Source organism: Cervus canadensis, chromosome X, assembly GCF_019320065.1.
Source record: "Cervus canadensis isolate Bull #8, Minnesota chromosome X, ASM1932006v1, whole genome shotgun sequence".
Classification (NCBI taxonomy): Eukaryota; Metazoa; Chordata; class Mammalia; order Artiodactyla; family Cervidae; genus Cervus; species Cervus canadensis.
This window is the reverse complement of record NC_057419.1, coordinates 14,984,884-15,002,084: the sequence shown is the minus strand read 5'-3', so window position 1 is coordinate 15,002,084 and position 17,201 is coordinate 14,984,884. Positions and strand designations below refer to the sequence as shown.

Sequence of the window (17,201 nt, the reverse complement as noted above, 5' to 3'; positions counted from 1 at the left end):
TTTAACTTGGAAGAATTCTAAGACTGTGTCAAACAACAAAAAAAAAAAAAAAAAAAAACGGAGAGAAAATCCTGACCAGTTTTTATTTTCATTTTAAAGGATCATGACATCTTTCAAGGAAAGAGCCCTCATCAACACTGTTCATATTTGAGTAAAGTAGTCTCGTACTTTGTGTATAATTTACCCAAACTGAGATGTATCCCACAGCTACATCCAAGCAGTCACCATAAAGACAGAGAAAGCAGTACCATATAAGGATGGGTGGTAGTCCTTATTGTTTCATTTAATCTATCTTTAAGTTTTTAAATATTCAGAAAGTACTTAAGAACAAAACAAATCAGAATAGTTGTCTTCTGAAAATAAGATTAGAACCAGAAAATCTGAGAGGGTACATTAAAAGATATTAAATTAACTGCATTCATTTGTAAACCTTGACGATCTTAGTCCAAAATTTTGCAAGCTCCTAAGACTTTTAAAACTATTTACTCCCCCATTACTTCAGAACTTACAATCTAAGACAGGCCATGCTAATTAACATTCACTGATGTGGCCAGGACTTGAGAAGGGGCCCCACAATCCTTGTCAGTGGCAGATAGAATGCCAACACACTCGCCACCCTGGGCTGATTGGGAGTTCTGTGGGTTTTTTTTTTTTTTTGCAGTTGACATTTGTTCATTTATTAACCCTTCATCATGCAAATTGCTATTTCAAGGCAATATATCATTATATAGAATTATTGGTCAATAGTCCACATCTCTAATGGGAGACCTTCCCTCTCCCCTTTAAAATTAACATGAAATCAAATAACCTGTTCCAGCCAGTCAAATGCTCCCATGTAAGACTTTGCCACTCCAAGAAGTAATAGAGAGAAACAAGGATAGTTAGAAACCATTTAAGTCTGAGTACAAATCATAGGATGATGAAGATCATAGCAAATTATATAATTTTTAAAATTCTAAAGGAATTAAGCACTTATTATGTTAAATCCAATGCCTTTGAATCAGTTTGCCTCCTTAGCAATAGAAATGGACAATGACTCAAATCTGACTGATCTTGTCACTCTGTCCCCCTGGGTTGTCGAGGGGCCCACATTGGACCAAGGAGGTGTGTCTTGACTGGGAAATTTTTAACCAGGATGGAATTGAGAGAGAAGAGCTGAGAGAAGCTAACTTTCTCCTTCTCACTTTTGTTTTTCTTTTAGTGCCTTTGCATTTCCCCCAGAGCAGGCCAGTCTGCATCACATCCTCAACAAGTGATTGTTAGAGAGTGGTGGACCCTAGCTCCCTACTCACCTACAGTCATGGACTCAACATCCAAGCATGCAGGCTTTGGGAGAATCCCTCACATCCTAGTTGGGAGATGATGATCACTAGTTCTAGAGCATCACCGACTTGATGGACATGAGTTTGAGTAGGCTCCGGGAGTTGGTGATGAACAGGGAAGCCTGGCGTGCTGCAGTCCATGGAGTCACAAAGAGTTGGACATGACTGCGAGACTGAACTGAACTGAACTGAATTCTAGAGCCATGACTACCATGTTTAATAAACTGCTATTCCAGCTATCTCAGAATAGAGGTAGTGAACTGAGACAAGATCGTTAGACTCTGATGCATCAAGAAGTCAGCTGAAGTCTGACACAAGAGAGAAGACAGGAAATGTTTAAAAACAAGATCCAAGATGACAAAGGGCATCAGGAGTTGAGGAGTGAAGAAGCAAAAAGCCCAAGGCAGTGAGGCTTCTAGAAGGTCCACCATCACCCTTCCCCCACGGTGTGAAACATGATGCTCATAGCCATGACTCACTCACATTTGGAAGAGGTAACTCACATTTTGTCTCACTCTTAAACAGTAGGGAAAGACATACAATTCATTTGAGAGACCACAATACAAAACGAACCTCTCAAACGGCAAAGATGTTGATGTCTACAGAGATAAATCTAAGGCAAAGTTTCTTAATTTCAGCACTATTGACTTTGGGAATGGACAAAGCAAACTCAGGTCTCTACCTACTAGATGCCAGTAGCATGCCTTGCCAGCTGTGACAACAACAATGCCTCTAGACATTTCTCAGTGTCCCCTGGTTGAGAGCCACTGGCTTAGACTGCCTAGAAAACAGATGCTGAGGGACATTTTTGCCCTCACACTATGGGAGAGGAAGCATTCCTACGCCTCTTGTACTCTTAGTGTGTTCAGCTGAAATGAAAATGTCAGGTTACAAAACAAAAGACCTCTCTGAAAACTGGTACTCCATTACCTCAGAGTCACCTCAGGAGAAGCCCTACGTTGAACTCTCTGGATCCCTCTTACCACTGAATCTAGACTTTGTAGAGGCTTCTTGAACAATATCTGGTCCACCATGTATTTCAATCATTTGGTGGTTTCCAAACATGGCTGTTGTCAGAATCACTGATGCCAAGCCTTAGGCCTTGAAGAGTCTCATTTAGTGGAAATTGGGTGAAGCCCTCAAGCCAGTACGTTCTGCAATCATCAGCTGATGATAAGCGAAGTTTTGAATCCACTGTGGATTGTGGTGTGTATAGGTGAAACCACTCAAGTAGCCAGATTCATTTCCTCATGGATGTTTATTGTGTGCCCATCCTGTACCAGGACCCATTCTAGGCAGTGGGAATATAATGGGAAAAGAACGATGAGGTCCTTGCCCTGAATGTAGGGAGTCCAACACATCTAATATAATACTAAGTAGTGGAGCAGACAATGAATGCAGCATCTAGTGTGCTATGATCAGTGGACTGATGGAATCAGAAGCACTTTGGAGTGAGCAGTCGAGGAAGTGAGTTTTTTCCTCCGCAACTTACAGGATACACACACACACACACACACAACATCCAAGGCAGAAGAGACAGCAGGAACAAAGGTCCAGGGCAGGAAAGAACTGGTCACATTTGAGGAACAGAAAGTACACTGATGTGGCTGAGCAGTGTTAAGCTGAGGGAGGGTGTCAGGAAGCAGGGAGATTTATGTAGGAGGACTTGGAAGGCCAAGGTCATAGATGAAGGTATTAGTCTAAGTGTAATGGAAACCAATCAGAGAGCTTTAAGCACTGAAATGTCACAATCTCATTTTTTAAAAAGATCTCGACTGGTCCCACGACTGGACTATAGGGTTACCATGTTGTCTTAGTGAGGATGACGGATGCTGTGTGTTCGGGTTTAGATGACAGCAGTGCAGGTGGAAAGAAGAGGATGAATTTGGAGAGTGCTATGAAAACAGACCTGGCAGGGCCAGGTTCAAGGTGGGGGATGCAGGAAAGGGAGGGCTTCAGGATGACCCCTAGGTGTCTGGCTTGGGCAGCTCACCAAGTCACTGACCATTTACTGAGGCAGAAAAAGCCAAGAGTGATACAGGTGAGGGACAGGTGAGAAACCAAAAACCCAGTGAAGAGTACATACAACTGGACAATAATATCATGACCAAGTTGAGACTCAAGTGAATTTGGTTCAGAGTTATCCCCAGGCGGGGAACAGAAAAAGTAAATAATACAAGTTTATGATCAGAAAGGACTGAAGCCAAGGGGAGTATCTGTTTTCTTATGATTAACAGATATCTCTGCTACACAACATGCAACAGGAATACGACTGTTTATCAACTAGCAGTGGTGCTTAACAAGGGTTTTGAGGGACTTTCCTGGTGGTCCAATGGTTAAGAGTCTATCTGTCAATGAGGGGAACATGGGTTTGATCCTTGATCTGGGAACTAGGATCCCACATGCCACGGGGCAACTGAGACCCCGCACGACAACAATTGAGCCCGCATGCCCTAGAGCCTGTGCTCCACAACAAGAGAAGCCACCGCAATGAGAAGACCACACACAACAACTAGGGAGTGGTCCCTGCTCGCCACAGCTAGAGAAATCCCAACAGGCAGCAACAAAGAGTCTGTGCACTGCAACGAAGACTCAGCACAGCCATAATCATTAAATAATAACATTAAAAAAAAGAAGTGTTTTGAAGGATGGGAGATGTGGCTTCCTAAGATGATGAGAGTTCCAGACCAAAGAGGTTATATTCAGGGGAAACTCAGGGCAGCAGGAAAGAAAGTGTGTCGGGAGGTGGGGATGGGGAATAGAAAAGGTATCCACCATTAGTAGAGGTGTTAAGGTGATTCAACAGTCTCCCACTGATTTGTAACTTGCAAAAGCTGGGCTTTTGTGAGGAGACAAATGAGTAGCAAGCAGAGTATTATAAAAATGAATTCTGAGCCATGCAGCAGGCCAGTACAAATTCCGCTGAATTTCCTAAGATGTCTACACTGGCAGAACTGATGGATGATGACTGATCCATATCAGATCGGTGCTGCAAAGGTGCCTAGTTCTGGGTGTCTTTGGAATACCAAAGAATAGCCTGTAATCAGGGGCTTCCCGGCAGCTCAGCAGTAAAGAATCCTCCAGGAATGCAGAGAGACGGGTTCAATCCCTGGGTCTGGAAGATCCCCTGGAGGAAGACAGGGCAACCCACTACAATATTCTTGCTTGGAGAATCCCATGGACAGAGGAGCCTGGTGGGCTGCAGTTCACAGGATCACAAAGAGTCAGACATGACTGAAGCGACTGAGCACGCACACACTCATCCTGTAACCAACACCACTGAATTATTAAGCAGACTTAATGGCTTTAAAGTCTTTCAAAATCAAATGTTCATAGAAAGCAAACTTGGAAACTTTCATAATAAGACCTCAACAGATTTGGGTGAGGAAAGGCTCCCTGCCAGGGTAAGCAGCTTAGCCCTTCCAGTGGGTTCCTTAGGGAGGAGGAACCATAAGCAGAGAGTCAGTGTTTAGTAACCAGGCCATGGTCTGCACCAAACAGGAAGTGATGTCAGCAGCAGAGAAGCTCAGAAGTGGACCAGTCCAAGGGACGAAAATGGCTGCATCTTGACAGCTAGACTCCATGGGGGGATATCCCAAATCAGAGCCTAAGTCCCTTGCTTTTTGCCACACCTCAGTGAACAGAACACACGTAACCCATCCATAGACTTATCTTTACAGGCAGCAACATGAAACCTTATTGTTTCTCTTTCACAAAAAGAGGGTGAAAATAAGTGAGTGCCTCCAGGGAGATGCTGGGGATAATAGTATTCCGTAAGTTGTTCCAAAACGCCTCCAATAAGTTGTTCTAAAACTAATACTCAGTGTAGTGATTCTACTGAAGTCACCATACTTAATTGCACAGGTTGTCATGAAATTAGGCATTTGTCACAAGATCTTGGTAGATGATCAAGGTTTGCAATATTCTCTTTGGAGTTAATGGAAGAAAGCATATGAGGACTGTTGGGAAAGGCAGATTAAGGTAATCTTTAACTCAGGCCAAGCGACCTGACTTTTGGGGGCTCAACAAAAGGGGGAGAACATTGCTAAGGCCACCATCAGTGAAACTAGGCTGATTCATTCTTATACCCCCAGCACTCGGGCTGCATTTGAGGCTCTCTCTGAACCTCTGTGTTGGTCTTTCCCTGAAGTTCTGCATGTTCTTTGAATAGAATATATATAATATTCAGAACATTTACTGTCTTCTCTTTCTCAGTCTCACTACACAGTAAATGTTACATCTTCTTAAAATATACATGAAAATTAGATAGACCAGGGGGTCTCCAGTGGGAACAATCTTGCCCTCTACGGGACATTTGGCCCTGTCTGGAGATACATTTGGTTATCACAACTGGGGGTGGGTGGGGCTATGGTACTGGTATCTAGTAGGTAGATATCAAGGATGCTGCTAAACATTGTTCGGAGTAAAGGACGGCCCCACAACAAAGAACAATCCTACTCAAAACATTCACTTTGCTGAGGCTGAGAAACACATGATGAAATGGCATTCAACTTAATGGATGTGCAAATTTGGGGTCTTGTCTATAGCAGTCCAGTTAAAGAGCTATCTGGCTGTGTAATTCAACCATATGAAGGGTCACATTAAGTCACTGAAAGTAGGATATTTGAATGTTTGTTTATTATGGTGACTAAAGAGGAAAAAGGGAGGAAAATTTGGCTCTTTTAACTCAATTTTCTGAGTCAAATGAGCTCTGTGGGATCAGGGCACGTGCATAAAACTCTCTGTTCTGTCACCAACTCCACCTGTGCCACCTTGAACTCCACCACTCTAAACTTGAATTTCTTCAACCACAAAATAGAAAACCTAACCCACCAGCTGGATTTGAGGCTGAAATTGACACAGATAGCGTCCAAAGACTTTGCAACGTGTATAAGACAATAACAGTGAGAAGCTGCAGTTTCTCTAGGAGTGCTGCCAGGCAAGCACTGATTTGTGCATGTCATCCTTGACCCTCTATAGCCCCTCCAAATGCAGTCTGGCTGGTTCAGTGTCCTAAGCATCTCTAAAATATGCTGACTGCACTCAACCTCCAGCTCAGTTCAGGTAGAGAGCATCTCCTCTCATGTCTCCCTGCTCCAAATGCGAGGAAGCACACACTTTGATGCCTCCTCACCCTCTACCCCATCCTGGGACCAAAGGAGGATTTTCAAAATGCAAAGCTGACCAAGTCACCAAAAGGCATCAAAGGATGACACCCAGCTGGGAGGATGGAGTCACTATAAACTCCATGTGGGAAAACCGTGGGAGGAAAAGGTTGGGAGGAAAATGTTGGCTGCATTTTTGTTTTGATGATAAAACAAGACGGTTGTGCTATACTTCAGGAAAGTGCTAACTGATTTTATAAATGCAGGATGTTCTTCTCTGCTTAAGTGTTTTGTATTTCTCTCTTTGTCACTATTAGGACCATTTGAAAAGATGAGTGAAGAACTCATAGCAATTCTTAAGATTTTCACTATTTAATCATCTTTGGAAAAATGGCCAAATACCTGGCCCACAAAAATGTTTGATGAACATTTGAGTAAACTGTGAGCCACTGATTTCTTAAATGCAGTCTCCCCTTGGCCAAATGAAAAAAAAAGCACTGAAGAAAGAGTATTACTTGCCCCTGGATTAGATTTCAGAGGAGGCAAGAGGTACTGAGGACACCTGAAGATAATTCTTTTCTAGAAGATATAGACAAAAAAAAAAAAAAAACAGCCCTCAGGACTCCAGGATAATACACAATGGGGCAAAACCAAGTTGGATAAGAGGAATATTTATGCAAAAAGGCAAAAGAAGCTCTTGGAATTACCTCAATCACTGTGGGGGAAGCAGACAAAGAGTGCAGCGTTAGAACAGATCTTAAGCCACAGAGGGTTATGTTAATATGAAAAACAATGGGTCACACTTAATAAAGAACATTCTTTTGACTTGTGACTGATACAGTGCTGCTGAGCGCTGCTGCTTTGTCATTCTAAAGTATGCTTCAGAGGACCGGGGTGACTTCTTCTGACCTGAGAGCCAACATATTCTCTCTGGAATCTTCCTTCTGAGTCTTAACTCAGAAAATACGTATGTAGTGATCTGTGCTAGAATACAGGGCGATTTCATCAGCATATCTTCAGAGAGCAAGAGGAGGCTTTAACATCTGCTTAACTCTTAAGTTTTTGCTTTTAGGAAAATGAGACATCTGATTGAAAATAATTTTTAATTTGTTTCGTGATGCATTGGGTGTATTTGCATAATTAAGGCAATAATCATTCATACAATGAATAGATTTTTTTTTTAAGGAGTCAGTTCTCACCTTTCCTCCCTCACCTTGTAAATGATATTGACACCTCAGATTACAATTCAAAGGGCACCAGCACACAGTTCAAAATCAGAAGAAGGTAGTGGGATGAGATGCTGATTAGACATAATGAGCACAGACCCTAGATCTTTCTGTGCAAAGAAACCTCTGCTGAAAACAGGTTGCCCTTAATACCGCTTTAAAAGGCAAATCGCTGAGCGCTAGTGTCTCAAAAAAAAAAAAAAAAAAAAGAACAGGCATTAGTAACTTACTAGTGTCTCCCCGGGCATTTCAAGGCAAGTAACGCTGGCAAAACTAGAGAAAGAGTCGTCATAGGTTCCTAGAACGGGTGCCTGAGAAGGAACCTTAACGATTTCCTAATTCAGGCCCTCATTTTTTTTTTTCCAGCGCAGCAAAGTGAAACCACAGAAGGTCTCGGTGAGCCCAACCTGTCGTGTCCCCCCCACCCGGCCCCGCCTGCAACCAGCCACTCTACTAAGGCCCTGGGAACCAGTTGGAGCAGCTCCCTGGGACCTCTGCACCTACCATCCCTGTTCACCTCGACTCCTTCCTTGAAAGCTTTCCCTTTTTTAAATGTGGAGAGTGCATTGTGGAGGACACGAATTCCCAGCAGATAACTGCCTCTGCCTTATTATAAATATTGATGATTCCTAACTTTCCGTGTTAATTCTCCCCAGTTTTGAAAGTTGGCCCCCAGAATGTCCCATCTCAATAGTGAAAATCATGTCAGGGAGAACTCAGTAAAGCAGCAGATGCCAGAACAACTGCAGTGCCCCACGTCAAAGCCACACATCTACCACAGAGACATGTCCAAAGACTGGGGTAAATTAACACAGATGCCTGTTGGCTTCCTGGAGGCGGCGCTCAGAATCTTCACAAGTAGTACCCATTCCTCAGAAACATCTCTAGGTTCAATGGACTTTTCTTTCTTAAGTCTTCTCTCTTTCTCAAAAAGAAACTCAGTCTACAACCTGGATCTGGTCGGTCCCATCACTCACCTAGAAATCTTGACTCCTTCTTTAAAGGAGGCAAACTCCACGAGTTTTATGTCTGGTGTGTCCTGCGGTCCCCCGCTCCGCGCAGTGTCTGACATACAGGAGGACCCCAAGAAATGTGGAATATTTGAGTCAACAGGAAGGGAGGCCGCCGACACACAGACACCCTTCTTATATTAAATCAGAAAGCGTGCAATCTTGTGTCCGGCTACAAACTCCTAGGGAAATGCACGCCCCCTTTTCCAAGGAGCAAACCGGCGCACCCCAAGGCGCCCTGCAGGGCTTCTCCGGAGGGTCCACTGGTCACACGCTGGGATCGCCAAGTCGCCCTGCCTCCCGTCCAGTTCTCTGTGGGTTCTTGCGGTGTATATCACCAAAGGTTGGGTAGGCGAACCTGGGCCCAGCCCCGGGAGTCCCATTTCTCAGCCTTGACCAGAGAGGCGGCGGCAGGGTCCAGCCCCCGGCCCCAAACGCAGTGACCACTGCGCGGGGCAGAGGACCACGGGCTCCGGGAGTGGGGGATCCCTTTCCAAGGGGCACTCGAGTTTTTGAACAGGTGACACTCGGGGTGATGCACGCGGCACTCTCCAACCCCCTCCCCCGAATCACACACCGAGGACCTCTGCGGAGCCCCGGATCCTTTTAACTCCCAACTCCGCGCTGTCCCCCCAGGTCGGCCGTGTGGCGCCCCCTGTCGCCTCTGCGCGCGCCGGGACACTCACCGCATAGTGCAGCTGAGGTTTCTCGCGGTTCACCGGGTCCCCCATGTCGCCACCGGGGGAGGAGTGGCGGGCTCTGGGGCTCAGGCTGGGGTCGTGGCGCCTCTCTGGGGTCCCCCTATTTTACCGCCATCGTCGGGCAGCCCCTGGACTCGAGCCCTGCTCCTTGCGCCCAGAGCGCGGTGCAAAGCGTCCGGGGCACCAGCGTCCCGCCGCGGAGCCGGTGGGGACAGGGAGGAGGCGACGGCGAAGGGGAAGGAGGAGGAGGAGGAGGAGGAGGGAGAGGCCGAGTCAGATTCGATGGGCGGGCGTTTAATTCCTTCCGCTCCTGCCGGGCCCCAGTCTCGACCGCCGCCGCCAGCTGTTTGGGGGCTACAGCGACCGAGCGCGCCCACGACAGGTGTCAGGGCGGCCGGCGCTCCGAACGCCTGCCACCCCGCCCCTCCCCGAGCCCATGGGCCCCGGGATGCCAGGGCCGGGGCTGCTAACGCCTTCACCACCAGCGAGAGGGAGAGAGCTTGGGTCTCCAAGAAAGAGACTTTGACTAACTTTGAAGGAGGTGTGGGCCTGACGCCGAAAGCCGATTCGGAACCGGCCCCCGGCGAGGGTGGAGTTTCGGTCGTTGGAAAGCCTTCCTCTGAGAGAATCTTAGTGGCGGGAACCTCAGGAGCGAGCAGGCCGGAGAGGGGCCAAGTCAGCTGCCTCGGGGAGCTGTTGAGGAGAGGGAGGCCGGGCTGGAGGCTTGCTGGGCCACGCCACTTCGGGCCAACTGAGTCCCAGAGGGCGTGCAGGACCTGGGCATGTCTAGGGAACCCGGCGGCACGGGGGAGTCCTGGAAAATCTGCAGGAACTCAGCTGGCACTGAGGACTAGCGTGGGTGCCAGGATGAAGCTGAGTTGGGGGTGGGGGGAGTGCTCGGAGCCCTCCTTTCTTTGTCTTAGCAAATCAGAAAACAACACAGCGAGGATTTGGAAAGAGAAGAAACGCACACTATTTCCAAATGCTGCCAGATTAACCGAATGATTTTAGCACACACTGCAGATTCACAACGCCACCTAAAACGGACTTCTACTTCGTAATCCCCTGGTGGAAGCCTACACTTTGAGCGCCAAGGTCCCTCCCCAAGCCTGATATTCTGTGATTTGCCAGCAGCCTCTCACAAGCTACATCCAGATAAAGGTAGGGATTGGGACCAGAGTAGAGAAACTCCAGACTCTGTGAAATCATTCATTCCAAGCCCAAGAGGGGTGGCTATCAAGTAGAGGATGGATTTGCGGGTGGCTTGTGTCAATTCCGGGCTTCCCAGGTGACTCAGTGGTAAAGAATCCGCCTGCCAATGCAGGGGACACAGGTTCGATCTCTGGATAGGGAAGATCCTCTGGAGAAGGAAATGGCAACCCACTCCAGTATTCTTGCCTGGACAGTCCCATGGACAGAGGAGCCTGGTGGGCTACAGTCCTTGGGGTTGCAAAGAGTCAGACACAACTGAGCATGCATGCAAATGTGTCAGTTCTTCACAGCTGTGAGAATGTGAAGCCAGGGGTGCAGGTATCCTAAAGAATCTACTACTAGATACCATGACAGTTCATCTGCCTGGAAAACTGTAAGATTACATCTTCTAGAGTTGACCATATGCCTACCCTCTGACCCCATTCATAAATATATAGAGAAATGGGTGCCAGTGTCCTTCTCATGTACAAGAATGTTCATAATATCTTTAAACAGAATCACCAACATGGAAACTATCCAAATGTCCATCAACTGGTTGGTGTGTGATGAACGAACCTTGGTCCCTCCATACAAGAGAACACATACTGCTCAGCAATGACAGGAAAATGCTACTGTTGGACATGACAACATGGATTATTCTCACAAACGCTGTGTCCAGAGAGAGAAATCAGACTGAAAAAGAGAACGTACTGTAAGATTCCATTTATTTATTCAGAAGTTGAAATTCACATGTTGAACTTAAATAGGGAAATGTGATCTCTGGCGGTAGCAGCCAGAATCATGATTTCCAAGATGTGGAGGTGGTACTCACTGGGAAGGGGATGCAAGGGAACCTTTTAGGATTCTGAAAATGTTCTGTATCCTATTCTGTATGACAGCTACCCAAGGACACTCATGTGTAAAAATTCACTGAGTGGTACAGTTCAGATTTGGGCAATTTACACCCTTCACCATGTGTATTTTATACTGTGACAGCAAAGAAACAAAAATAAATTTAAACTCAGCCCCCTACCCAAACCAGGAACTTCCAGCCAGAGTGCTACCAATCTTAAGAGAAAGTCAGTTTCACCATTTGCCCAGGTCTCCTCCCTGCAGCCTGCCTTGCTCAGATCACCTTCGCCTCTACAGAGTGGGTGAAGAGAGTGAACCCAGTCACCTGGGAGGCCCTTCCTACTCTCAGACACGTCCAGGCAGAGCTGGAAAAACAACACATTAAAGTCCCCTCTTCACTTTCACTCTGCTCCGCTGCTGAAAGCAACCCTAAGAGCTATGTCATCAAAGACCCTCAGAACAAGGAGAAGCAGTACAAGCTTCGCTACACGGCACCCTTAAGAGAATGCTGCTAGAGCGGCCAAAGGAGGGCATGCATATGCAAATGCCCCATGTCGGACCTCTGCTTCCTGGTGCTCTATTTAGAAAGAGGAACTCTCTAGCCTAAAGACTTCTTCCTCTATTACACCTGTCATTAAGCCCTCAAAGCTAAAAATCCCTTTCCCTAAAAAAAAAAACTGTTTCATGATCTATCTATCTACATATACACAGTAATATTCGGGTCCCTGGATTAAAAAAAAAAAAACTTAAACATAGTGCTTGATCATTACCCTTGAATATGTCACCTCCAGGTCAAAATTGGGTTATCTTAGATCTTGGTTTGTTTGTACTCTGTCTTTGAAAAATTTATTAAGTCACTAAACAGCATTGCTGTAAGCCAAAAATAATTCATCACTCCCCAAACTGTGTACTTACACTTTTGGAATGACTTCTGTCTGCTAGCAGATTTCTTGCTAAATTGTCATTGCTAAGTTGGACTTAAATTTTCAAGGGCAACAGGGTTGTTTTTTTCTGTGTTTGAAAGGTTTGAGGAGATAGGACAAAGCATCTAAGAAAAGAAATCATCAATCCATGCTGCAAGACTCTTCAATTCATCTCTGAGTGAGTTATGCACCTCTTCAGTTCTCAATCCATTTCTTCAAGACTTGACAAGGGATCTAGAAGATTGTGCAGAACTCTAAGAGGTTTGCTAAATCTTGAACAGTTTAATCATATGATATCCCTCATATTCAGTTCAGTTCAGTTCAGTTCAGTCGCTCAGTCGTGTCTGACTCTTTGCGACCCCATGAACCGCAGCAGGCCAGGCCTCCCTGTCCATCACCAACTTCCGGATATATGGAGTCTTAAAAAATGATAAAAAGGAACTTATTTACAAAACAGAAAGAGTAGAAAACAAACATGGTTACCGAAGGGGGAGGGATAAATTAGGAATTGGGGGTTAACAGATGTACACTACTATATTCAATACCTTGTAATAACCTATAATATAAAAGATTCTGAAAAAGAATATATGTGTATGCATATATATGTATAACTGAATCACTTTGCTGTAACATTGTAAATTAATGTTACACCTGAAACATTGTAAATCAACTATAATTCAATAAAAATCTTAAACAATTTGAATTCCACACATTATTTTTATTTGAATCTACTTCAAGGTATATTTTAAACACCACTCTAAGAAAAAATTCTATTTTGCACATCTCTACTTCCAAGTATCCTTCCCATGTCACTAGGTTACTTATTCAACAAATATTCTAAGTGTGTATAATTTGCAGTTATTGTTCTAGGTCATTTAACCTATTCACTAAATGGCAGGTGGTTTCAAAATTCAGGTTTGATCTTGAGGGGTGATGGAGGGCAATGAAAAGAACATACAAAAACCTCACTTCAGAAAAGCCTGAAGTTCATATCATTCACTGGTTAGGTTAAGAGCCTGCTGAGTTAATGCTCTATTTTGGTTAGTCATCTTTTTTTAAAATAAATTTCTCTGATGTTTACAATTTTCCCCAGAGAGGACTCAAAAATAATCTCTAGGAGTTCCTCTACTAGCATCACTTTTAAGAGAAAATATGTCACGCTATCAGTGGCATTTTCATGACTTCCTATCCCCAAATATTACAGCATTTCCAGTACTGACAGCTGCCCTCTCGGCCAGGACATTTAAATTAAAATCCCTGTTTGCATTTACTCTGCCTGCCTATAAACTGAGTTAATATTTTCCACATTTCATGCCAACCCAAGGGTGATTACATTTTTTAAAGGAAAACTTTTTCTAAATCCATGAAAGCAAATTCAGCTTAAGGGTGTAGGAGGAGCTGAAGGCCCACATGAGAACTAAAATGCACTTAGATCAGAGGACGAGGCCCTTCTTGCACACCCAGCCCTGTCGTTGACAGAGCAGGTATGGGACCCTCTTAGATGGGGAACCTCTTCCTCCAAACCCACTTCCTATACTCTTCCATCCTACATACCCTGTCAACCCACCTCCAACAGTATTTTTAAATTTTTGAAACAGAAAAATTGATAACATACAATTTGTAGCTAAATGAATTATTGCAAAACACATACCCATCTAACCATCACTGAGATCAAGGAATAGAATATAGCTCGTGTCCTTCAGCTGCCTTATAACACCCTCCCTTCAACCCCAAACCAGGGCAGACACTGTCTTGTCTTTTACAGAGTTATTTGCTTCCCTTTTATAGTAGGGTTTCTCAGTCTCAGCACTACTGACACTTGGGGACCAATAATCCCCCCACCAGCTTTACTGAGCTATACCTGACATGGTGCAAATTTAAGGCATACAATGTGGTAACTTGATACACACACACAATGTGAAATGATCATAAGATTACTTAACACCTCCATCATTTCACACAGTGAACAATTTTTTTGTGTGTGATGAGAACATTTAAGATCTACCCTCTAAGCAGCTTTCAAGTGTACAATACAGTCCTGTTACCTAAAGTCACCATGCTGCACATTAGATCTCTCAAAATTTATTTCATAACGGCAAGTTTTTAATCCTTTGACCAACATCTCCTCATCCCCCCACTGCTGGTCCCTGATAACTAGCCATCTATTCTCTATTTCTGAATTCAGTTTTTTTTTAGATTCCACAAGTAAGTGAGATCAAACAGTATTTGTGTTTCTCTGCTTTATTTCACTTAACAGAATTCCTTCAAGGTCTATTAATGTTGTCTCAAATGGTAGGAATTTTTGTGGCTGAATAACATTCCATTGTACATATATGCACTATATTTTCTTTATCCATTCATCCATGTAGATGGACGCTAACGTTGTTTTCATACCTTGGCTATTGTGAATAATGCTACAGTGACCATGGGAATGCAGATGTCTCTTAGAGACCTTGATTTTAATTCTTCTGGATATATACACAGAAGTGGGATTGCTGGATCATATGGTAGTTCTATTTTTAATTCTAAATTTTTTGAGGAACCTTCGTACTGTTTTTGATAATGGCTGTGCCAATTTCCATTCTCACTAACAGTGTACTAGTGCTCCTTTTCTCTACATTCTTGCCAATCCTTTTAATCTCTTGTCTTTTTGATAACAGCTATCCTAACAGGTGTAAGGTGATACCTCATTATGGTTTTTATTTGCATTTCCCTGATGGTTAGTGACATTGAGCATCTTTTCATGTGCCTGTTGGCCATCTGTATCCCTTCTTTGGAAAAACATCTGTTTGGGTCCTTTGCACATTTTTTAATCAGATAAATTTTTGTTTTGCTACTGAGTTCTTAGAATTCTTTATATATTTTGGATATTAACCCCTTATCAGATATGTGGTTTGCAAGTATTTTCTCCTGTCCCTTAGATTTCCTCTTTGTTTTGTTGATTATTTCTTTTGCTGTTCAGAAGTTTTTAGCTTCATGCAGTCTCAATAGTTTATTTTTGCTTTGATTTTGCTTGTGATTTTCATGTCACACCAATAATTCTGTATTGTGGAGGCCATCATGTGCATCACAGGATGTTTAGCAGCATCCCAGACATCTACCCACCTGATGAAAGTATTATCTCCTTCCCGCAGTTGTGACAAGCCAAAGTATCTCTAGACACTGAAAATGTCCCCTGCACAAAGGGAGGCATGATCACCCCTATTCGAGGACTACTACTTTTTAGGAAGTTATGTGTTCACAAATTTTAGAGCTTAGTGTTGCCTTCTTTCTAATTTTATATAAATGGATTCATAATTATATTTTTATTGCATCTGGTTTCTTTTACTCAACATCATGTTTCTAACGTTCTTCCATGTTGTCATATGTAGCTATGGTTTGTTCATTCCCACTGCTGTCTAGTAGTCCATTGTCTATGTTTACTGCTGGCGGACATTAGTGTCCTTTTCAGTTTTGGACTACTGAAAACACACAGCTTGAACATCAGTATACCTATCTCCTTGTGCACATGTGCCTGCCCTTGAATAGGGTGCAAACCTGGAAACAGAACTGCTGGCTCGTAGGCATGCATACCTTCAACTTTACTGGACAATGCCCAAGAGTTTTCCAAACTGATTGTACCAATTAGAATCTTTATTTACACTACAGTATAAATAGACTGAACATAGTTTATATAAAGGCTGAATACAGTTTAAAATTGTCTCTTTTCTAGGTTTTCTCATGGGGCTATGAAGATAAAATTCAGGAAATCAAACTCCAGGATCGGGAAGGAGAAATGGGGAAGCAGGCTTAAGGTCCTTCTTGTCCAAAATCACATGTCTCTTGCAAATGAAGAAAGACCTACCAGCTGTGCCAGGGTCATGGAATTGGAAACACTATTGCTGAGTCCATCCACATGTATGGGTAACAGTAACGGATACACCAGTTAATCTTCTGAGTGAAGGAGGTTATATTTTTAGGCAGAAGTTCAGCATACAGTATGGTGGGGGCAAACCTCAGCAACCAAACTGTAAATAAAAGTGCCACTTAAGGAATTACCATTTTGCTCCACAGCCATAATATTCCCCCCTTACTTTTAACCTTAACAGGAATATGGGGATGGGACAGATCCAAGGAAGAATGAAGTACCCCATTCCTTTCTCCAGGTACACTAGAGAGAGATAACGCCAGCCAAAAACAGACCTGGTCCAATGACCAGTGGCTGAGCAATTTCTGGAGGTCCCAAGAATGATGCCTAGGGCTGTGGTGATATAGGACAGAGGAGACAGTATCACTCTTGCCCTCAACCTCGACCCCTACTACAGAGAATATCAAGAAGTTATGCATCAACAACTGAAACTGCGAACCTGATGATCTGTGGATGCAGGGAAAGAAGGTGCGGGTGCAAACAAAAGTGACCATTACTTTTGTTCACTGGTTCAGTTTAGTACCACTGGTTTGCCCTTTTCTTGCCATTTTGATATTTTCACTGAAGAATTGCTACTCGGTGACTTGGAGCCAAGGAGAGTGCCCTTAAAAAGTATCCACAGAGAGATGTTTCTAAAATAAATTTTCCATTTCAGGCTCATTAGGCAAAAAACAAAAACAAACAAACAAACAAAAAACCAGAGACTGTATTCCCTCTAGTTATGACTTCCCAAAAAACAGTTGGAGAATCAAGAAACTACTTTTCACCATATCCATAATTTAATGTTATTCTATTATCTCCACCCAGCCAATTACAACCTCCTTTCCTCTGCACAGTGTTACATGCATGTAAAGCCTATAGAACACTCATGACAATACCAATGCTGCAGGTGCTAATTTGGGATGATATCAATTCTACTAATTAGTGAGCACCAACATCACTGGCCCTTTGTTCAACCAGAGGC

At 43.9% G+C, this 17,201-nt stretch overlaps 1 protein-coding gene and 1 long non-coding RNA gene across 5 annotated transcripts in view; one reads left to right on the top strand and one right to left on the bottom strand.

The window, feature by feature from the left end:
• The window catches only part of ARHGAP6 (Rho GTPase activating protein 6), a 488,293-nt gene that overhangs the window by 261,135 nt on the left and 209,957 nt on the right, over positions 1–17,201 (bottom strand). Inside the window, exon 1 of one of the 4 annotated variants that reach the window (XM_043458075.1) lies at positions 9,350–9,717. The exons of 2 other annotated variants lie outside the window; for them this stretch is intronic. In XM_043458075.1, coding sequence (XP_043314010.1) covers positions 9,350–9,394 — 45 coding nt within the window. In that variant the 5' untranslated portion in view covers positions 9,395–9,717. Of the gene's footprint in view, positions 1–8,630; positions 9,252–9,349; positions 9,718–17,201 lie in introns of those variants that run through there. One more of the 4 variants, XM_043458080.1, reaches the window with a different exon arrangement.
• LOC122434570 lies at positions 9,716–12,964 on the top strand. The gene is made up of 3 exons (XR_006267416.1): positions 9,716–10,525; positions 11,072–11,267; positions 12,432–12,964. It is a non-coding gene; the product is annotated as an uncharacterized LOC122434570 (long non-coding RNA).